The following is a 23,872-nucleotide window of genomic DNA, read 5'->3' on the forward strand; positions in this document are numbered from 1 at the left end:
AGCAGAAACGCATCCGACGTCATTGCGTTTTTTTCCAGGACAGCTGATTCAGAGGTTGCTTAGCAAAAAAAAATGCAGCACACTACTCTTTTCTAAGTTAAAAAATGGCAACCAAAAAAAGCCAGTGTGGTGCGACTCGCGTTTTCAAACCTGAAAAACGTGTTCTGTCTGATCGGGGCCTTAATATGTTTTCAGCTATCTTTGAAGGAAAAGGATGTAATGTTGTATTTTACTTCTTATTTTGTGGTCTGCAAATACTTAAAGGACAAAAGCTTCCTCTTCCAGAAGGTGTAGGTGAGAACTAGTAATCAAGTAGTTAAACATTAAACCGTCTGTGTGTGTGTGCTGTGGTCTTCACCTCTCTTCTTTGTGCTCAGAATAGACATTACCTTCAGTAGTCTGTACTTTTCTTAGACTCTAGATTTTAATGTACTTGCATTAAAATCTGATTTTTTCCAAAGTACGTTTATTTTAATCGGGGGCATTTGGTATGTTTTTTTATATAATGGATTGATTTTTGTATTCATATGTATTAAGTTTACAGCTTTTTAAAAGTATTGTTAGAATGATCTTCTTCTAAGTCAATCAAACTTTATTTCTATAGCTCTTTATACAGTACAGATAGTTTCAAAGCAGCTTTACAGTGATGCAAAGTAATCAAAATAATGATTCAATGATGCAAACAGAATTCAATTCTGCTTTAAAACACCTCGAAAAAGACAATAGTGTCATTTATTCAGCTGAAGTCAGTTCAGTGTTGATTCAGTTCAGTCTAATAACTGTAAAGTTAATCAAATATGAAGAGTTCAATTCAGCTCTGCAGAAAACAGTGATCATCCAGCTTAATTCAGTTCTCATCCAATAGTGTCAGTGCAGTCAAATCAGTAATATTGCTGAATATTAGGTGTAAATATTAATATTATTATTGCAAACAGCCCTCTTTTAAAATTGCATAAATGATGCATGAAGTGGAAATTCAATTGATTTTTCAAATTGTGATTGAACAATAATATTAAATTTCAGATATGCCAGAGTTTTCTATTTACACCCTTAGGGCCAGATTTACTAAAACCTTGGTCCAGCGCAAAGCCTCTTTTGGTGTTAAAAAAACGACTGCCAGGATTTACTAAAGACTCGCAGTGAAAAATCAGAGCTGAAAAGGCATGGACAGGGTTAATTTTGCGGCTGAACCCTTTCAGATGCAAAATTTACGTGAGGAGAGTATTTAAATGAATCACGCAAGGTGATCTACTAAGGTTTGCACTAGTCGATTTACTGGTATTCGTGCCATTATTTAACGCCCACCACTTAAACCAGACGCTAATTTGCACTACTCTTGGTAGATTGTGTTGGTCTTTATGGAAATGATCCGAATGCGTCTGTTCTTTCATTTGTGCGTCATCAATAGATCATGCACAGAACTTTCCACTCCCATCTGGGCTTTTTTATTTTTTGGACTTTCACGCTTATTTGCCCTGTTAAGTAAATCTGGCCCTTTGTGAATTAGTACAAACTTTTACCATGGTAACCATAGTTTCATAAAAATACCATATTATTAGTATTGTAAAAATTTGTCAGAACTGTCATCAAAAAAAAAACATACAAATGGGAAAAAGATTGGACATTTTACACTGCTGGAAAGAGATCATTTCTAAATTTATGAGGGTTTATAGTAGTAACAATATCTATATTAACTGCATGAGCAAACTTTGGTTACCATGAAAATATTTGCACAAGGAGCTGCTGCTGTTGATTCAGGTTTGCTCTAATTATTTTCTATCTGCTTTTGCTTTTTTCACTATATGTAAATATTGGACTAAGCTATTGAATAATGTGAAGCTGGGGTTAATGTGAATAAAGTGGTTTCTGGGAAGGATGTGTGATTTCTACTAAATCATCAAATAAAGAATGTGGTCACTCCAATATAATATTAAATGTATTTTAGATGTTTTAAAAAAGTAATGCGTGTAAGTATTACATGTATTGAAGTTTATGTATACAGCACATACTGTACATGTTCTGTTAAAAAACTGAAAAGTAAAAAAAAATACATGATTGGGTAAGTAACCAGATACAATTTGAAAGTTAAATGTATAGACTTTTTGAGAAGGATATCAAGTGCTCATTGAGAGTGTATTGACTCTGTCTTGTTGGATGGTTGAGCTTCAGAAAATCAATAATGAGATGGCAAAAAAGTGTATTTGAGTAATGTATCATCAGTAGAACCTCACAATAGCAATGCCAAGGTCATTGGTTTGATTCCCAGGGAATGCATGAACTGATAAACTCATCTTTACTTTGAATGCAAAGTCGCTTTGGATAAAAGCATCTGCCAAATACATAGATGAAAATGCAAATAATATCCCATTTTTTTTTCTGAGTAATACGTTAGTTTTGGATTGCTGTGACTGACTAGGTAAGATAGTCAGGGTTCCAGCAGTCTTGTTAAAAGATGTAAAGATTCAGGGCAACTTGCGTAAAAGGACACCAAAAGTTTAGTTTGTCTGCTTTGGTGGGTTCTGGATGGATAAGCATATGAATATTACTCTTCTCATATCTCAGACTCACAGTTGCTGAAGAACAGCCACACTAATTGTAATAACTGTGTTTCTCCAACTACTGCAGGGAAAGGGAAAAGACGCGGAGAGAATCTGAAATTGGAAAACGAACCTCAGGAGGTATTCACTGCTTCTTTTGTCAAACAAGGAATATTTATTGATAGCTAGACTGGACCCACTTTATATTAGGTGGCCTTAACTACTATGTACTAACATTTAAATTAATAATTTGATACAATGCACTTATTGTGTACATACATGTTTTTACATAGTACTTACATTAAAAAAATTACCTGCATGTAATTACATCTGTAATTAATTTCTGTAGTTACATTTATAATTACACTGTTGACACTTCCCTTACACCTAACCCTACCCTTAAACTTACCCATACCACCACACCTGTCCATAACTTTACCCCTATCCCACCTCAATATCAGCAAAAGTGTTTTGCAATACAATATGATCACAATAAGTACATTGTACTTACATCAAAAAATAAGTACATAGTATTTAAAGGGGTAGTTCACCCAAAAATGAAAATGTGATGTTTATCTGCTTACCCCCAGGGCTTCTGAGATGTAGGTGACTTTGTTTCTTCAGTAGAACACAAATGAAGATTTTTAACTCCGACTGTTGCAGTCTGTCAGTCGTATAATGCATGTGAAAAAAAACAAAACATGCACAGACAAATCCAAATTAAACCCAGATGAGCAGATGAACATCAAATTTACATTTTTGGGTGAAATATCCCTTTAAGTCCACCTAATATAAAGTGGGACCGTTAGACTACTGTTAAAAAGTTTAGAAAGAAGTATCTTTTGCTCATGAAGAGTGCATTTATTTGATCAAAAATACAATAAAACAGTAATATTGTGAACTATTATTACAATTTTAACTTTGTTCGAATATATTTTAATTTATTCCTGTGATTTAAAGCTGAATTTTCAGCATCATTACTCCAGTCTTCAGCATCACATGATCCTTCAGAAATCATTGTGATATGATGATTTGCTGCTCAAGAAACATTTCTGCAACATAAACATAACTGCAGTTATTTAAAATATATAAATAGTTTGTAACATTGTGCCCATTTAATATTCTTGCTGAATAAAAGTCTTAATGAAAATGCAAACTTTTAAACTGTTTTGTAAGTCTACTTGAGAATTACCATGTGATTAATACTTCAAAGATTGATTTTGACTGATTTAAAAATGTATTATGTAATACATTTCATTTATTAATTAATCATTTGACATCTTCCAATATCTCATGATGTAATCTGTAAGCTATTAGCAAGATCATTTTAATGTTCAGTCAGCTGGAAACATGTCACTTTTGTAATCGTGTTTTGTTCTCTGTGCAGTCGGAATCCGAGATGGCTCTTGACGCGGAGTTCCTGGATGTTTATAAGAACTGTAACGGCGTGATCATGATGTTCGACATCACCAAACAGTGGTAAGGAATCTGCCATTCCTTCTGTTTTTTCCCCTACATTCCACATTCACTCTTCTCCAAACCCCACATTCATTCTCCATCACCCTCTCCTGTCCCTCCATCACTCCGTTCCCACCCCTGCCGTCCCTGTTTTTGGTCTGACAGCTATCGGTGGTCAGGATCAGGTGGAGGAACTGGGCGTTGGGTTGCAGTGTGTCAGTGAGCATCTCTTTCTCAGTAGAGTCGAGGCCACTGTCAGGAACAAAGAACGCAATGAAACCAATACCTGCAGCTCAGTGTCTCTATAAGGTTCAGACTCTGTTTATCTCTCTGCTCATTGGATCTGCCTTGCGTTCTGCTAATGGGTCTTTACTTTTTGACCCAAGCACACCATCACAGGTGCCCGTTGTTTGCAAACCTGGGCTCTGCTTTATTGATAAGGCTGACTTTTTGCTTAAAGGTCCCATGGCATGAAATTTTCATTTTATGAGGTATTTCAACATTAATATGAGTTCCCCTAGCCTGAATATTGTCCCCAAGTGGATAGAAATGTTGATCGGTGTAAAACCGAGTTCTGGCTGTCTTTCTCTGCCTTTGAGAAAATGACAGGCCAGACGAGCCAATCCTGAAGTCTCCTGGTTTGACGTCCACACAGGAACGGTTTCCTCCCTTTCCTCCGCCCAGAGAATCTGTCACGCCCATCCAAGCGCTATATTTGTCCTCGAGAGATCATGGCTTGTGAACGAGTGAATGCTGGCAGTTTCTCAGTGTTTGGATGTACAAATGAAAACAGAAGTCTTTTTTCAGTTCCTTCTGATCTGTGATCAGTGATTTCTTATGTGTAGCTAATTATTTATTATAGCTTTTAGCTTCTCTCTCTCCCGACAGAACGGTGTTTTCGTGTCTTCTATCTTGTGAGTCAGAGTTTTTGTACGTCCTCATCGCGTCTATCTGTTCTTAAATGTGCATACAGTATTTTCTGCTCAACATCGGCAGAGCCACATCTTTAGAGATAAACCTCACGCACGCCGAAGCTCGGCCTTCAACATCCCCGACCCCCAGTACTGCATCTGGCCCACAGCGGAGGCACCAAACGCGGCGTGAGATTAAGCAGAAGGGGGGTAAGCGTGAGCATATCTGGGCTAGCCAGCCTAGCCCCACAATAAACTGGATTACATTCGATTACTGCTGTTCTGTCTTTGTTTGCGCTGTGTACTCAATGCGCGTCACTGACGCTTTTCATATGATTGGAACATATCTAGAAATAATGCTTTAATCAAACTTACTAACTTGTTCATCTCGCTGTAATGGTACTTTGCATGTGTTACAAAGTTGGTAGAATAATGATGAAGACGGACTCGGCGTGACTGGGACTCGTGTTTATTCAGAACTCTCAGATACAAACACAATAAACTCGCGCTGACAGACAGCGCTCTCATAACTCAGTAGTTACTATAAATAACTTTGTTAGCAATCGCTCAGTCTCCGTGATGTCCGGTTCGCGAACGAATCATTCTTTTGAATCGGTTCTTTTTAGTGAACCGAATCAGTTCACCAAATCGGACTGAATCGTTCTAAACGGTTCGCGTCTCGAGTCAGCGCTGATCCATAATTTACTAAAGTTACTAACTTTCTGACATGAGTGACAGCCCCTCCGACTAGAAATAAACTAATAACCTGAAGTATATTCTAGTTACTACAACAGTTCACCCTGAACTGAGACATGCTGAGAGAACTGATGAGAAGTGAACTCAGGTCCATCCGTCTCTCTGGCAGCAGCTCGTGCGTCGTAGACCTCGTTAAACCACGCCCCCTCCACTCATTTCAAATGCAAAGATGTCAGCCAATCACAACAGCGGGCGTTTTTACTGAAGTCTCACAGCAGACACGCCTCTTGAAGCAGGGCATTCAGCCACAGGGCAAACAGCAGTATAGACAAAATACCTTTTATTTCTAAATTATGACATTTTATGATGTAAAAATCATACTAACAATATAAGTACACCTCAGGAAACACTATAAAATAATAGAAAAATGCCATGCCATGGGACCTTTAAACCATTGGGAATGTTGTGACCTGCAGGTACTTTTTAGGTGTTTAGACCTACATTTAATCAGTGCTCCATTTTTTGTACATTGAATAACATATAAAAGTGCTTGTAGTTGTGATGATTCGTTTTAGATCATTTTCACAAAAGTTTCACGCCCCTCCAGAATATTTTGTTGTATGACTATCTGCTTTTTAACAAAAAACGGTTTAACTGTTTTATTCTGGCTTCATGCTTTCTTTTTTTAGCAAGACTTGAATGTGGGGAAGTTTCATAAAAAAGCAACATTTTCCTCGCGCGTGTTTTGTTCAGGTGTAGCGTCTGGAGTGTCTCTCAACTAGGATCAAAGTGATCAGAGATGCTTTCCTCCAAACAGCTCTGCATATAAATTAAATTTCTGCCCCACTGGCTCCAACCTGGCTGGGACAAATGGCGCCTCCGACTTTTTAATGAGCAGTTAGAGTGTGACCAGAAGATAGTTGATGGCCCTTTCTGAACTTCAATCAGATTCTAATCAGCCAGGACAGTTCCCTCACCCTTCAGTCTGGAATGGCCGGGGGGTCGTGTGACTCTAATACACACACACACACACACACACACACACACACACACACACACACACACACACACACACACACACACACACACACACACACACACACACACACACACACACACACACACACACACACACACACACACACACACACAAGCATTCCCCTCTATTTAGCCTTTAATTAAACTATCCCAGAAATTACATATATGATGATTTCTTAAGTGTGTGCATGCTCCCTATATTTCTTATGCTTGCGTGATGTAAGAGCTATCTTAAACGCTCCAAATTGCTCTGTATAGAAGATGCACTGCCTTCATGTCTGTAAATCAAGGCATGTCTGATGTCTAAATGTTCCTTTTTCTCTGTCTTAGTCAATGGTACAAAGTATATGATTATGAGATGTACCACTAGTATGGTTAGGTCTTTGGAGTGAAACTTTACTAATTCTGGCTTCCAGCAAGAACATTCCATTGAGTAATAAAGTCCGAACAAAGAAAGTCTCTCCCGCCTGAAATTCACACCAACGATTGGTCGTCTCAGGGAAAATGGGCGTAGTTAATGGACTTTAAAGGACAGAAACACCCACACATTGTTGCTCAGTCAACTTGCAAGGACCCCGACGAGACAAATTTCCTTTTCCTCCCATCTCATCAGCGCGGCTCGCGGGCTTCGACCTGCGAGCCGGCGCGGTCCAGCCAAGCTGTTGTTTCCTCTGAAGATCGACACGCTCCGCGACGCAGTCAGCGGCGCGTTCCACCAGACCGAGGAACTTAGCGGGACGAGATGAACTTTCCCTTCCAAGACGCTCCCTTCCCAAACACCTTTAAAAGTCCCGCGGACCAACGGAGCTCCGGAAGAACCAAACGGAGAGAGCGCGTCAGCGCACGGAAACTCTGAGAAACGCTAACGCACGCATCTTGCTTAACACAACACCAAGAAACCATGCAAGTATCAATTCTATCGAAATTTAGATGCGTTTTAAGATTGTACCCCTGTTTAAGGTGATATAGTTCTTGCTGGCTCCAATGGTTATGTCTGGGAAAGTGTCGGATCGGACACGATCCTACCCTGCTTCCTTTCCCTTCTCCTCTGTCCTTCCTCTATTTCTATCCTTTCCATCCTCCTCTTTACTTTCCACTATTCTGTAAATACATGTATTCTTTATTTAGTCATATGTAATCGTAGTATTAGTCTTTATTAAAACCATGATATCCACGTTTTGATTGTCATTGTCTTGCTCACAGAACACGGGTCCCTTTAATGTCAGATCTAAGCTACGAGCTCTTATAAGCATCGTTGAATGCTTTAATTAATACCATAACTCGGAAAGTTTGTCCTTTGTGGTCAGAGGGATAAACTTCCCGAAAATTGGGTAGGAAGAATAAACCTGGTGAGTGGATAAAGAATCTCCGCTCGTTCTTTAAACGGAACGGAGAGGAATTTTGAATCAGCTCCCTAGGTTATTCTGTGATTATTTAATATAGATATATCTGTAGTTAATTGCAATAAATTGTTGTTAACCATATATATATTATATATTGCATAAAATACAGAGGTTAGGTATTCCCCTTTTGGGTGATTTTGGAGATTTGTGATTAGATTATAACCCATTGTGATTAATCGTAAATCCCTAAATATTAACACCCATAATTCCCTATTGAGCTAATTTTTAATTTGAATATATATGTAACCCTAAGACGCTACACAGGATATTTTGTACTCTTTCAGAAGATGCGTAATAGCACCCCTTATTGTATAACAGTGAAAACACGGAAAGCCAGAAACTAATGTCAATGGCGGGAAGCGTTTTCTCACAAAAAGCGGGGAAAGAGTTAAGAGGCCATTTCAAAATTTCTGTTAAAGCTGCACTATGTAACTTTTCTTGTGCTCAAAATTTATATGATGAAATTAAACATGAATCCCCTTTCCAAACCGTGTTTTTGTCTTCTGAATCACTACGGTACACTTATAATAAGTGTTTATATTCGGACTATTTTAAACCTGTCAGGTCGTAGCCCAGTACGTGCCTGACTCGTCATAGACATAAACGGAGAGAAGTAGTTCCGGCTACAATGTTCTTCTGCAAGACGCATGCAGTTTTGTTTATTAACCGCTAGAGCGCCAAAAGTTACATGGTGTTGCTTTAAATAAACGTGCTTCTGAGCAGATTTGAGCTTACAAGCAATGACACCAAATTAAGCTTTCTAAATTAAGGATTCTGTCAAATCATCAATGAAATACGGCTACCTCAATGATCCATGTACGAAAAATGGGGCCTAGCTCACTAAATGAATGTCGAATTTGATCAGCCCCTTGTACGCCATTTTTCTTAAGCTTCTTGGTCCATGTTTAATAAAGATAATTTACCAGGTAACAGTAGAATAACCTTGATTATTTTTCAGCTTGGTATTTATGTTGCTGTCAGGTTGGTAAAGATGAACACGCAGGAAGATGTATTTATTGCTCGGTTTTTTCATGCTGCTTGCTAATAAGATCTTGGCATTTCACTGGGGTTTTTTTTTTTCAACATATATGTGGGTGGTATAAAGTCTAAAAGTGGTGGCCAATAATGCAAATAAGATGATTTGATGAATCAGTTCAAAAATATCTTAAATAAATGTTAAAACTCACATTTTCCGAATGTTTATGATGCATAAAATTGTGCAATGCACAAGGAAAAGTATGTTTTGTATTAATCACAGACTCTTTCTTCACTGCAGGACGTTCAACTACATCCTTAGGGAGTTACCAAAAGTGCCAACACACATCCCAGTGTGTGTCCTGGGTAACCAGCGGGACATGGGCGAGCACAGAGTCATCTTACCCGATGACATCAGAGACTTTATCAACAGTCTGAACAGGTGAGCCGTTCAGATTAAAGTCTGAAAATGAAACGTAATGTTGGGCAGGACTTGATTTTGTCCATCGGGATTGATTGGATGGTTGTGGTGTGCTATTGGTGGATCTCATGGGTTGTCCCGCCCTCATCATCAGAGAAGAGAAGAGAAGAGATGTTGCTGCAAGAGGGAGGGGAAGTTATTTTTATTAAAGAATAAATGGGCACATTAATTAACAAAAAGAAATAATGATGTGCATGGATAAATAATTTATAACAATTACTGTAATATTCCATAAAGAGACATTTAATGGCATTTGGTGTCAATGTAGGAGAATTTATTAAAAACAGTGGTAAATAAGTTACTGCATAAAACATGAATAATTTCATCTTTTAAAATCTATTCAAATGAAAATGTAACAATTTATTTTATTTTGAAGTGAAACTGTGAATATACATAGAATATATGTATTTTGTGCTTTTGAACCAACATAAAAACTGTGACATGCTGACAAAATGTTTTTGTATTATTATTTTAAAGTTAAAAATGTCTCCAAATATACAATGCAAAGCTCTTATGAATAATGTATGTGTCACTTATCAGCCAACTTTTCCCTAATCCCTTAATCCTTTTTCATTTTAGACCTCCGGGTTCCTCCTATATCCACTATGCTGAGTCCTCCATGAAAAACGGATTTGGTCTCAAATACCTCCATCGCTTCTTCAACATCCCATTCCTGCAGCTGCAGGTCAGAGGAAACTCTCAAAGTCACGTCACGTCAGATGTGAATGTTTGCTCTCGGGTCAACATTTAGCTAGTTTTTCAAGTGGAGTCTTTACATATTTTACGTGGGGATTTGAGTTCATCCATATGTTTTGACGATATAAGAGTTTGTGGATTATGGCAGGAGCTCTTGATGCTGCTCTAACAGATCTTCTGTAGTTTTCAGGGCTGCGTCCTAATTTGCATCTATTCTAAATTGTATGCAAGCAAAAATGAGTTTGTGCCTAATCATTGTGCATTGAAAATAATATGCCAAAAGTGCTATTGTGTATACATGCAAGGATATACAGTATCCAGGCATGTTTTTTGGGCTAATAGATGATCATTTCATTTATTTTTTGCAATAGAGTGCCGAAGTAATGACGTCACTTTGTAGGCCAACCCGGAAGTTAGCGGCGCATGGGTTCCCTCGATCAAAAAGCCATTAATTTTCCCCATAGACTTTTGGAAAATCGCAAAAAATAAGATCTGTGTTCAACAAAGAGTTATGACCCTTACACGTTTTGTCTACCAAGATAATCTTTACAAGTTAATCCAAAATGTATACTTTTTGAAGCCCAAATAAAGCCGTCAGATATAAAATGCTAACGGTAGGCTATAAACGGACTATAGCACACCATGGTCGCGGATCAACGTCATCATCAAGCTTCCTCAAACTTTATTTAAACAACACGCTCGCTCATTATGATCTGCGCTGTGTATGAACACTTATCCACTTTTTCAGGAGAAATATTGCCCATTCGTTTTTTCCAAAAATGTTAGAAACTAATTTTGTTTATGCGTGCCTCTCTGAGATTTATCTTTTGTTAATGTTTTTTCAGACAATATGATTATCACTGTGATAACATTAAATGACATGAAACACAACCCAGTCTCTTTTTGTTAAATGCAAGTTTATGTATGATCAATAATACAAAACGTATAATAAGCTACACATGAAATAAAGCAAACAATTCAGTCAAACATTCAAAGTCAGTGCTAGTCGGCTAACTTACAACGGTAACATACAGTTATAGCCTAAAAATAAAACCATTAATGAAACTTCACTTTGCACTCAGCCTAAACGATTTGCCAGGGAACAAATTATAGATCCATAAGAGCAAATATGGGCCGTTAAATCTCCACAAGACTAATTATAGCAGGAGACGCCACAGAGACATCAGAGCCAGCGGCAGACGTCAGAAGGACTGGCCGAGGAAAGTCAACTCTCGCCGGCTAAACAAGCGCTGACCGCCGCTGACTCGCTGGAGCTCACAACTCCGAAAACACCAGATAAAATGTTTAAATCGGCACTCTTCTTATAAATAAACCACAGATTTGAGCTTTAAACAACTACATTATCGACTGAAAAAGTCTTAAAACTACGTTGTCACACATTAACAGTAGATTTTAACACAAAAATACGTGTAAACACAGCCCATATCAGCCATTTCTCAACGAGACGAACATGTGAAGAGAGTAAACTCCAAATGTTCAAGCATCCAACTTTGCGCGAATAGCGCGATTTATTCACGCCACATAAGTTCTTCATAAGGCTGAAACGCGGGCTAGTGAGAGATTGCCTGTTTGTCACGATGACGTCTAAAGTCCCCGCCAAAGGATGTAGTCCCTTTTAGCAACTTGTTAGCAACCATCGTTTTTAAAACACAATAACGTTTTAAAAAATCACAAGCAGGTTTTAACTAATGTGTTTTATGTCATAGATCAAAACGTGAAAATATTTAGAGGCTTTGTTAACCACAGACCTTATTTCAGGCGATTTAGCAAAAACCCATTCAAAAAACCCATAGACTTTAGGGCGAGGGAACCGGTAGGGCTAAAATGCTAACTCACTTCCGCGTTTTGGCCTACAAACTGACGTCATTACTTCGGCACTCTATAGTGCTAAAATGTGTCTGTCTTTGTCAGGAAGTAAAAATGAGAGAAATATGAAATTGCTCAATTCATGCTTTTCATTCTGAGCAAAATCACTTGAATGCACAGTCAAAAACAGGCAATTCTATAGTGGAATTATTATTATTATTATTTTTTTTAGAAATGCATAGTATTACAGTAGCTAGAAATTAATATCAATGAGTAAAATATTTTTTAATGATTTAATCAATTTAAGGGATTTTAATGACTGTCATTAGCAAAAATTTAAAATTAGCTTTCACATTTATATTTTCAGTTTTCATTTTAATTTAAGATTGTGTTAGTTTGTCATTTTTGTTCATTTTAGTAGTTTTTAAATATTTCTATGTAGCTTTTGTTTTTTAATTCAGTTATAGTTGTAGTACTTCATTACTTTAATTTTAATACTTTAACAGAAACATATTTTATTTCAGGTAATTGCCGAGAGAACATTTTTCAAGTTTTTCATCTAATATATAATATTAATATTTGATTTTATTTTAGCTCTATTCCAATTACTGGGGACATTTAAAAAAAAAAAAAACATTATAGTTTTAGTTAACAATAACAACACTGATATTAATCACAAACGTGTGGGAAAATCATGGATATTAATTGGTCAAAAGTTGTGGGAACCCTACAGTAGGACCTTTTCTAGTGCACTACCAGGAATAGATTTGAGCACCCTTGCTTTATGTTGCCCAACAGATTTAGTCTTAAAGTCAAGGTAGGACTAACATTAGCAGTAGCATGAAATTGGTCCTATTACGCTTCTTTTTTTCACATTTTCAGCATTCTTTAGTGTGTAATTTTGCTGTTTGAGCATAAAGAAGTCTGCAAAGTTACAAGGCACAAAGTCCCTCCAGCGGGAGTTCTTCTCTAAAGCAGCGTCACTGTTTCTGAACTCCCTGAAACACCTCCATTATGGCTTGAATTTTCTTACCGGGAACGAACATGTCCCAATATTCCTCTTTTTAATTTAAATATATTTAAACATTTAAATACCGAAGTGTCTATTTAAACCAAGTGCAAATAGTGTGCCTTGTTGGCAAGTGCTATACGCACTAGTTCTGCCTAACAATGCCTGGTTGGGCCAAACAAGATTTAAAAAAGACACGTATTTCAACATCTTCTGTGGTGTAGTCAGTAAACCGTAAGGCTTAAAGATCTTGGTTTTGCCAATCGACCGGGGTTCGAATCCGCCTTCTGCCGAGCTCGCTCTTCTCCCTTTTCTCATCACATCAGAAAGGCATTTACTTTCAATAAAAATTGAAGCTGCACTATGTCACTTTTCCGTCCGCTTGGTTGCCTATTCAAAACAAAGGCGTAGTTTGATGATGCCAGAATCTTGGGACATGTGGTCTCCACCTCACAGCCGGTGGGAAAGAATCAGCTAGGACTTGGGCAGAAATCATGTTGATGGATGTGATTATTAACGTTACTGTGGTCTGAAGCAGAGCAGGAGCGGTTGTTAATAAGAAGAGCGCAACACAAGCCTTGCGAGCAACGGGACTTTTATTATGACACAGTCGCCGGCGTCATTTCCGCTTTTCCGGTCATGAGTGTGAGGTAACGCAGCTCTGATTATCATATTAGACACATCTGAGTGTGTTGATGATGTGATGACGTTACTGCTATGACATAGTGCTGGGCGGTATACCGGTTCATACCGAATACCGGTATTTATTTATTTTATGATATGAATTTTGATGATACCGCAATACCGGTATATGTCGCTTAAACAACGTTCGGAACGCGGCGCAGCGCGTCATTGTTTGAGAGGGGACCCATTTCATTGATGCACTGTAGTAAGAGCAGTCAGAGCACAGTTGAGATCGCATTACAGCACAGCCTATGGCTGAATCCTATACTCTCATTCACTATTCCCTAAGTTATCACTTTATTTGAAGGAGTGATTGAAAACGTGCGTGAAGTCTGACAGCGTTGTGTATACATCGGCTGTACACTCGTTATTGCGGTGCAATGGGATAGAATAAGTGCACTCATAACGTCCACTAGGGTTTAGGACACCACTACAAAGCGCTGTCCCCTCCAAATAATGCCATTGAGGTTGCTATTTGAGGTTATAGGGGGCAATTTTGTATTCAGCCCTTGATTACAATGGAGAATTCAAATTACACGGGGTGCGCGAGAGAGAGCGGTTTCCGCGCGGAGCGCCGTGATAACAACGCTCACCACATGGATCAAATAGCACTGATCTCTGGCACTGATATAGACCGGAGCGAGCGCGTTTAAATTTTTTATATTTCATAAACTGTAGTGCTCTAGACATGAACCAGAAGCGTGTATGCGCGCATATTTCATCACGTTTTACTAAAATGAAATGTATGCACTGGATTACACTGATACAACCGTATGTCTGATCACGAACGCGCTGACACGATGGATTATTCTGCTACACTAAAGACAATGAATGATGTAAGTTAATAAATAAACTGACAATTCAAAGAAGAATGGGCAAAAAAGTAACTGCTTTATTCTTTCTGTGTTTAACTGATGTGTGTCATTCGTTCAGAGAGTGCTCTTAATGTATTGTGCTTAAGGTGCCCTCAACTCAACTTTTAATATTCAGGTGTCTGTAAGTATGACTCTGAGCGTGTTGCAGTTCTGTGTTTTATTGGTTGTTTTCTCTCCACAGCATCATTTTGTGGGGCTTTGTAAACCTGTATTAACTCTAGTGTGTAATTTTTCTACAATATTCACTCGTCATGACAGTAAAATAGGGCATTCTAGTTAATCTACTGCATTATTTACTGTCTCAATCAGTAGAAAATGTGATTAACACCTTGTCATGCATAGGGGAAAAAAATACCGTCAGATACCGTGAAACCGATATAATTTAGAAAAATACCGTGATATACATTTTTGGTCATACCGCCCAGCACTACACACTTGTTCACACGGCAGTCAGAGTAAAGCGTTTCTGCAGAATAAAACCGGACTCCTTCACACGGCCCGGTTCCTCGGTTAAAATAGCCATTTTCTAACGATTTACAAATAGTTGGGAACATTTGGGATATTGTAAGTACTCAACTGAACAAAATATATAACACTGGCCTAGTGGTTTTTGGATATTTTACAGATTTTTTTTTTTCTAAAAGTGGAAATAAAGTGCCTAATGAAATGTTTAATAATAATAATAATAATAAAAGCATTTATTGAGGAGGGTTAGGGGTCGGTGTAGGGACGGCTTTTATTATCCCATTAAGGCGGCATCCATTTAATTTAATAAATATATTATTATTGCATCCTGTTAATGTACAACAACAATACTGAGGTGCAAATCGTATTTATCTGTCAAAATAAAGTATAAATAGCATCTAATTACTATTTACACTTATTGCAAAGAACTGCTACTTGTACATGGTGTAAATAGAATATATCACTATTTTCTCTTAGTATATAGTATAAACAGCTATTTTCACTTAGTGTAAATATCATCTATCGCTAAGAAAATGTTAAATAGCCGCTGCCTTTAAATAATTCCTGCCCAAGGCATACCCATAATTAAGGGTTGAGTTGCGTTAGTAGTGTGTTGAAACTTGCGCTTATGGTAAGGGGTGTGACGTTTCCCAAACACGCTTGAAGCAGTTGACTAATCACAACACACTGGTCCAGCCGACCAGTCAGAGCACATTGTGCTTTTCGGAAGGAGGGGCTTTATAGAGACAGGAACCAAACCGAGCGTTACTGACAGACTGGGTAGAGAGGAGCTGCAACACTGTCAAATATGAGAAAAAATGTTTTTTTTTACCATTAAAGCATGAAAACCCATTCTAGTAGAGGCAAAAAACTAAATCAAGACTTTGTAAAATAGGTCCCTTTTAAAGTTGTTCCTTTATCAGGGATGTTATGTGCCGCTTGAGACTGGCTGAATGGCATTAATTAGTTAGGATTGTTGAAATTAGCCTGGGGATCAATGGCGACCGCTGTGTCTTATGTGTCAGCGTCTCTTCCTAAGGTTACTCCACAGTAATCATGTTGTGGTACTGGTTTGAGTTTAATGTATTTTATTGATGTCGTTAGAGAAATTAACTTCTCCTGTTCAATTAGCCTGCTCAGCGTAGATTGATATTAAAGGGGTCATAGAATGACATTTTTGTACAAGTTAATATGATTCTTTAGTGTCTAAATGAAAAGTTTGTAATATACTTTAATTAAAAATTCTCATTAGTATTGTAAGAAAACACTCATTTTACCTGGTCAAAACCAGCTTAGTTTTCAGCAAGTCATTTCAGTGTATGTGACTTTAAATGATAATGAGCTTTGCTGACCCCGCCCCCTCTGCTCTGTGGGGCGTTCGGTTCGACCCGACACAAGAACACACGTGGAGTGTTGCCTTGACAACATTTGAGGGTATATTTTCGAGAAATAATGGCAACGGGAGTCTCTGAAGACACATCTGAGCAACATTATCATTTTGAACCGGAGTCGGACCAGGAACAGATGACGAACCCATCGAAGTTCGAACAGGACGTTTCTGAATGGTTGGTTAACGTCATGTCAATTTGATCTATCTTTGTACTGGCAGAGTAGTGTAGTTGCTATGTGTTTACTGATGTGTTAGTTCATTGACAGATTGATGTTATGTTATAAGATTTTTTTTTTTTACATCTTAATCAGTAACAGACACCGTTATAAACCATGTACAAAAGTAAGCTTAGTGTAGTGTTACCACGTTAACTTTATCACCCGAGTACACAGTTTGTAATAACAAACATAACGCGTTGTTCATTATAAACGTGGGATTATGAATTATATTGAGAGCGTCATACACAGAAAGCATGCCGTAATGTAACTTACCCTGTAAACTTTAGCCTCATTCATCGTGAAGCATGCAAGCGATTTGCAAAGATTAATATAAAGGTTAATAAAACGTTACACTCACATCTTCTGAAGGTGCAGCAGGAACACAATCCTTTTTTCAAGAGCAGCTTATTAGCAAAACCTGCTTTATACTGACCCTTGTTTATAAAGCAGTCTGCTGAGAAATGATTCACGCAAACATTGACGTTGATCGGGGGGAATATTCCCTTCTAAAACAAAACTCCGCAGCCACTGGGTCTTCAGCGGTTCGGATTTAGGAACATCAAAATGACTGCTGTGTTCGTTATTACACCCAACAACACAACACCACAATCGCTTAGACGCCATTCTGCTCCAGCGTATCAACAATGGCGGACTGATGAGCGCTCGCTCAGGGCGGGTCTGTGTTGAAACCCTGCTGTCAATCAACAATCGTAGGAGGGGCGTACACCGTGTAACGTCACACGATCAGACGGCTCGATTTGAGACAGGGGAAAATATATAAGGAGATAAAAAAAAACACTGGATGTATTTTTATCATTATAGGATGGTTGTGTACAGGCACTGCCAACACACATTTCCATATAATCAACTTGTAAAAGTGCATGTACCATTATATGACCCCTTTAATACTCGAGATACTCAAAATTCAATTCAATTCAAATTTATTTGTATAGCGCTTTTCACAATACACATTGTTTCAAAGCAGCTTTACTGAAAGTGCATTTCATAGATGTACAGTAAAAATGTTAGAAAGACAATGTTAAAGAATAATGTTCGAAAAAGTTAATCAATCGTGTATTAATTTAGGCCATAACAACGCTGGCGTTGAGTCGTCTCTTCACAGGCGTTGAGTCGTCTCATCACAGGTGTCGGGGCATCCGAAGTCTCCATGAGAGGCTGGATACAAACTGGAGCTGATGAACTATTTACCTCGGGACTAGCAGATGGGAAATGATTAGCGTAGCTGCTGTTCAGAATATTATATTAATGCTTTTGATCCGATTTAACTGTAGTATAAAAAGATAATTATAATGTGAATGCTTGGCTAAAGAGATGCGTCTTTAATCTAGTTTTAAACTGGGACAGCGAGTCTGAACCTCGAACAATATCAGGAAGACTATTCCAGAGTTTAGGAGCTAAATGTGAAAAAGCCCTCCCTCCTTTAGTGGACTTAGATATCCTAGGAATGACCAGAAGCCTAGAGTTTAGTGATCTTAAAGAGCGCGATGGATTGTAGGGCGATAGAAGATCCGTTAGATACACTGGAGCTAAACCATTTAGGGCTTTATAGGTTAGTAGCAATAGTTTGTAATTGATACGGAACTTCACAGGTAACCAGTGTAGAGATGATAAAATTGGTGTTATATGATCATATTTTCTTGACCTAGTAAGAACTCTAGCAGCCGCGTTTTGGACTAACTGTAGTTTGTTTATTGAGGATGCAGGACAACCAGCTAATAAAGCATTACAGTAATCTAATCTCGAGGTCATGAATGCATGAACTAACTTTTCTGCATCAGAAATAGATAGCATGTTACGTAGCTTAGCAATGTTTCTAAGATGGAAAAATGCCGTTCTTGTAACATATGAAATATGATTTTCGAATGTCAGGTTGCGGTCTAATATAACACCCAGGTCTTTTACTGTAGTGGATAAAATAATAAATATAGATCATAAACATTGTATCAGATACTGTTTATTGATGGGTTTCATGGGGTTCTAGTCAGATTCTTTTGTCTTTTGGACACTGTTGACCTTCTCAAGTCTTTATTATCTGTAAATATTGCTGACAGTTGAACAACTTGTTGCTGTAAAGGTGATGCAAATCCAGCTGCTCAGAATCAGACCATCAAGCACAGCGTGTCAGACTCATTAAACTTTCAGTGCTGTGCCTAGATCTGTTTTCCTCTCCTTGCTATCTTTTTCAGTCATAGTTTAAAGGCCACTTCTAACTTCCATGACTTTGAAAAAACTTCTAACCCCAAGTATCAGTTCGGTCATAAACTGGTTATTGGTTAGTGCATGTTTTTCAGTTGAGCTGTGATGCTCATGCAAGAGGTTGTGCTTCTCTCTAACCCTAATTTAGAAATAATAAAGCAGGAAAGTACTTACTAGAGTAAAAATGAGGCCACTGTTGAAGTCCTGTGGGTTTACAGTATGTTTGATGTGGCGTGTTTGTGTTTTCAGAGGGAGACTCTGTTACGACAACTGGAGACAAATCAGCTTGACATCGATGCCACGCTAGAAGAGCTCAGTGTTCAGCAGGAGACGGAGGACCAGAACTATGACATGTGAGTGTGAACCTCATGTACACACACATGCATTTGGTAACACACCGTGTGCTAGGTTAACTTTACACATTCGCATAACTTTTAACATAATTTTGTGAACAGAAATGTACGGAGCCCCTAAGGGGACATGCTGGGGGGGATATAAGATGGGAGGGAATATGTTTAGTAAATTTTTTGTACGTTCTCTCACAAAAAAAGTTTCTTGGGGGAATGAAAAACATTTGCAAGAGAACGCAAAAGCATTGCCAATTGTTTTATTTATTTTCTTCACCATGTCCCTTTAGGGGCCAAAGTAAAAGTTTTGGCTTTTTAACATTTGGAGGGATTGAATGTTTGAAAATGAAGAACTTAAGACATAAATATTAGTATTGTAACTTGTATTCTAAAATAAAATTATCATTTTTATTTTCTTTTTTATTTTACACTACAATTGTAATTTACAACATAAATATATTTCAGTCATCTTTTTTATTAGTTAAAATAATAATAATTATTTTTTTTAATTATTATTAATTCTATTATAAAATAAATGATTTTAATCATAGTGACAAAAATAACAACAATAATAATAATTTATTTTTATTATTATTGCGTTGTTATTATTATTAGGGTTGGATACTGTTCATATTTTTACCGGTACTTGAAATTCGGTGCCTTTTTCCGGTACTTTAGGGATGTTTATCTCAATAACTGTTAGTCATTTAGAGAAGTGTTATTGAAATTATGCCAGAGCTGCCTTGGTCTCTGTCTGCCATTGTCTGTGATGTTTGTTTACTGTTATGATATGACGTAGTTGATGGAGATGACGTTCATGCATTCATGTCCTTGTATGATACGGCAGAGATGGAGGTGTGTGTGTGTGTGTGTGTTAAATTAAACTGCGCGTCTGCGCCATTCATTCACACAGAGACACGCATGATTCGTATTGAAATAGTCTTTTTGCTGTTTAATATTCACAGACATTAGTCAATATCATCTCAGGTACTGAAATTTGGCACCGGTTGATTTAATGTGAATCGGTATTCAGTAGTATCGACGTAATTTGGTCGGTGCCCTTAAAAGGTGCCCAGTTCGGTACCCAACCCTAGTTATTAATAATAGTAATTATAGTATATATAGTTATAATAGTAATTATTATTAATGTGTTGATAAGTGATTGAAATATTAACTTTAAATTATTCCAGTATTTTTTTTTTTATGTAAGCGGTTCGGCTGAAAAAAAGTTTGGAAACCCTTCCTGTAGAGCATAATGAGATGTCACAGGTTCAGAGTTCAGCAAAACAAAAGTCCCACTATGAAGTCGATTTTGTCATTTATTCTGGCCAAGAGCCACCCACCTGACCAACATTTTTATGAATTTCACTGTTTTTTTCCAGATTTCTTGAGATGAGGGAGGCACGCAAAGCTTATGGATCTCCAGCGCCCTCTAATGGCCAGAGCCCCTCCTCAGGGTCCCAGTCCCCTGTGGTGCTGCCTGGGGCCGCCTCTCCCAGTAACTCCAGCCCCAGTACACCCCAGGCCCCTGTCCCTCTCCAGACCCAATCCGCCCCACCACCACCTCCATCTATACCACACCCTCCTGTCCAGATCACAGCCGCCCATGTACCCCAAACAGGATCTCAAACCCAAGAGCCTTCGCCCGCAGCAACGGTACCCGCACCTGCCCATTCTGCAACTCTTCCTGCCCAGAAACGAGGCTTCATGTCACGCCTGTTCGGTTCGTCCGCTCCAGAGACTTCACCAGATAGACCAGGTCAGTACAGGTTTTTAGTAAAACTAGATGAAGTAGAGAAAATTATTTAATAAGAGAGGGGCAATGAGACATCAATCAATCAATCAATCAATCAATTTTTATTTATATATAGCACACTTAAAACAACCACGGTTGACCAAGGTGCTTCACAGGTTAATGCAACAAATAAGTCCCTACTCATACAATAAAAGTACAATGATAAAACATTTATAATATATAGTATACAATGTATTGTGATAATAAAAACCTAACTCGCAGGAAAAGCCAAAGAAAAAAAAAGGGTTTTTAGCAATGATTTGAAACATTCGAGAGTTGGGCAGGTTCTGATATGGACTGGCAAGTTGTTCCACAGGTTAGGGGCAGCTACACTGAAGGCTCGATCACCTCTGGTTTTCAGTCTACTTCTAGGTACATCCAGGTGGAGGAGATTGAGTACCAGGTTCAGCTAGGTCTCGGCTCCGATCTCACCGTTAAAAATCAGGCTTTTCTGTAGAACAGAGAAGCTCTGTTATATATCTATGTTGTGTTTTTTATATGCTTTAAGACAAACAATGTGTAAATTCAAAAGTCAACACCATTGTTGAGTTTTTTTTTCTTTAAAACTGCAGTGAAAAAAAGACAGTCTCAAAAATGCGTTTTGAAATTGCCTGTGTTTCTGATATCAAAAACTACCTTGTAACCAATCACGTCAACGTGTGGGCGGACTTTGGATGGTATATCATGACCTATTCTCTGAAGCAGGGGAGTCTCATTATCCCAGCATATTTTTCTGTTGATATGAAAAATCGAGTCAATTTAGCAATATAGTGAGTGAATTATGTAAATGTGTATTACGACGTTATGATGAACTATATGCCTTTCTCCACTGATGTTAAGTTTTTCAAAGCGTTTCTGAGGATGCTGATTTTTAGAAGGCAGACTGAGATGGCGAACGGGAACGTGGTTTGTGGAACATTAGCAACACATTATTAGCAGTTTGATAACAGTCAAGCAAAAGGATAATCAAATGAATTACCGTTATGTGTCCGACATTGTAAAGAGTGCCATTGTGCAGCGTTTACCTCAATAGTTGTCCGACTGTATTTCTGAGCTTGTGCGATTAGGGTTAGGGTTAGGGTTAGGTTAGGGTTAGGTAAGGGTTAGGCATGGCTAATTTGCATATTTATGAATCCTTGTATACTAAATGAAGGAAGGGTGTAGAGTTACATTCAAGCTATTTTAAGGCACACAGGTGATCAAAGATGAGTTTTAAGGGATACAATGATTGACTACAGGGGGACTTTAACGGGTGCGTTCACACTTGGCATGTTTTGTTGAATTAAAACGAACCCTGGTGCGATTGCTCTGTTAGTGCGGTTTATTTGAACATGTATGAGCGCTGCCATCCGAACCCTGGTGTGCATTAAACAAGCGGACCGAGACCGCTGAAAAGATTGGTCTTGGTCAGCTTCCAAACAAACTCTGGTGCAGATCGTGAATGATATATGAGCGCAACACGGATCAAAAACATGAAAACCAACCAAAAACAGGAAGAGGAGACCCTAAAAAGACAGAATTTTCACGCATATCGGTAGTCGCGATGTTCCACAGTTCGGTTCAGGCATCAGAACCGCGTCTCCTCACAGCAGATCTTGGTTTGTGTGTGTGACGGAGGGATTCCTGCCGCTGTTTTGACTCCTTTACACATTTTATAAGCTCTTCAGAGTTCTCAGCTGGTCATTCGGTCATTCAGCAGTTCTCAGTTCCATCATATGCAGGCTATGCGCACACAACAAACACACACAGCATTGTTTTGGATGTTCATAAAGTCCGTCTCAAAATAGGCAATAAGTTATAAAAGCCGACCAATCAGGTCGTATCAGGAAAGTATCCCTATGCCTTTAGGTTCAGTGTCTTTTGGTTCGGTGATAAAAATGGCAATCTGAACGCTAATTGGACCAGGATTCAATTTTTTTTTTGGTCCGGACCAAGCAAACCTAACGCACACTTGTAGGTGTAAATTTAGGCATATATATTTTTTTGTATGTAGGCAGCATTCTAACAGAAAAAAGTCTTGTATGTGTCTCTACATGGGCAACTCTGTGCATCATACAAATAACACTTGATATGATATACTCCTATATTGGGTACACTAGCTTTTTATTTACAGTAATAAATCAAATTTAAGTATATTAATCATCAGCATTCAGTGTTGGGTGTAACTAGTTACTAAGTAATTAGTTACAGTAATTTAATTACTTTTCCCTTGAAAAAGTAAAGTAAGGGATTACTCTTATTTTTCTGTCATTTAATTAGTTACTTCTGATGTAATTGAACTAAATACTGTGTTTAGACTGTAGAACTAATACATATAATACAATGGAATGTGGACTTAACATCAAAATTCTAAAAAAAAGTCTAACTTTAAAATGCATGTTTTTATGCATTCTGTAGCATTTGTAATACATTGGTCAGTTAATAAGAATAATTTATGTAGTTTTATAATATTATTTGAATGAATTAAGAGCCGTTTCATGTCTATCCTTGAATCACTTATCTAGTCGAGGTTGATACAGGATTTAGAAAGTAATTAGTAATAAGTAGTTAATTACTTTTTTGACAGAGTAATTTTTACAGTAATCTAATTACACTATTGAAGATGTAATTAGTAACTAGTAATTAATTATTTTTTAGAGTAACTTACCCAACTGTCAGCATTTTTCTTGACAAAATCATTTCCCTAAGTGCATTCTGGGATTGCCTGAAGCTTACTGCCTTATGGTGCGTTCACACCGGACGCGATTCGCGCGAGTGATTTACATGTTAAGTCAATGCAGAGACGCGAAATGGCATTCTGCGGCGCGATTGAGGCGGCGAGATTCGCGCAATTGAGGCGGCGCGAAGGAC

General features: G+C 38.0%; 1 protein-coding gene across 2 annotated transcripts in view; it reads left to right on the plus strand.

The window, feature by feature from the left end:
- rabl6a (RAB, member RAS oncogene family-like 6a) overlaps positions 1 to 23,872 on the plus strand; it is a 60,719-nt gene that overhangs the window by 15,129 nt on the left and 21,718 nt on the right. The window contains exons 5-11 of one of the 2 annotated variants that reach the window (XM_079815907.1): positions 265 to 294; positions 2,626 to 2,678; positions 3,925 to 4,016; positions 9,320 to 9,460; positions 10,079 to 10,184; positions 19,130 to 19,233; positions 20,610 to 20,986. In XM_079815907.1, coding sequence (XP_079672033.1) covers positions 265 to 294; positions 2,626 to 2,678; positions 3,925 to 4,016; positions 9,320 to 9,460; positions 10,079 to 10,184; positions 19,130 to 19,233; positions 20,610 to 20,986 — 903 coding nt within the window. The remainder of the gene's footprint in view (positions 1 to 264; positions 295 to 2,625; positions 2,679 to 3,924; positions 4,017 to 9,319; positions 9,461 to 10,078; positions 10,185 to 19,129; positions 19,234 to 20,609; positions 20,987 to 23,872) is intronic. The other variant, XM_079815908.1, reaches the window with a different exon arrangement.

This window comes from Gobio gobio (assembly GCF_949357685.1).
Source record: "Gobio gobio genome assembly, chromosome: 4".
NCBI classification, from domain to species: Eukaryota; Metazoa; Chordata; class Actinopteri; order Cypriniformes; family Gobionidae; genus Gobio; species Gobio gobio.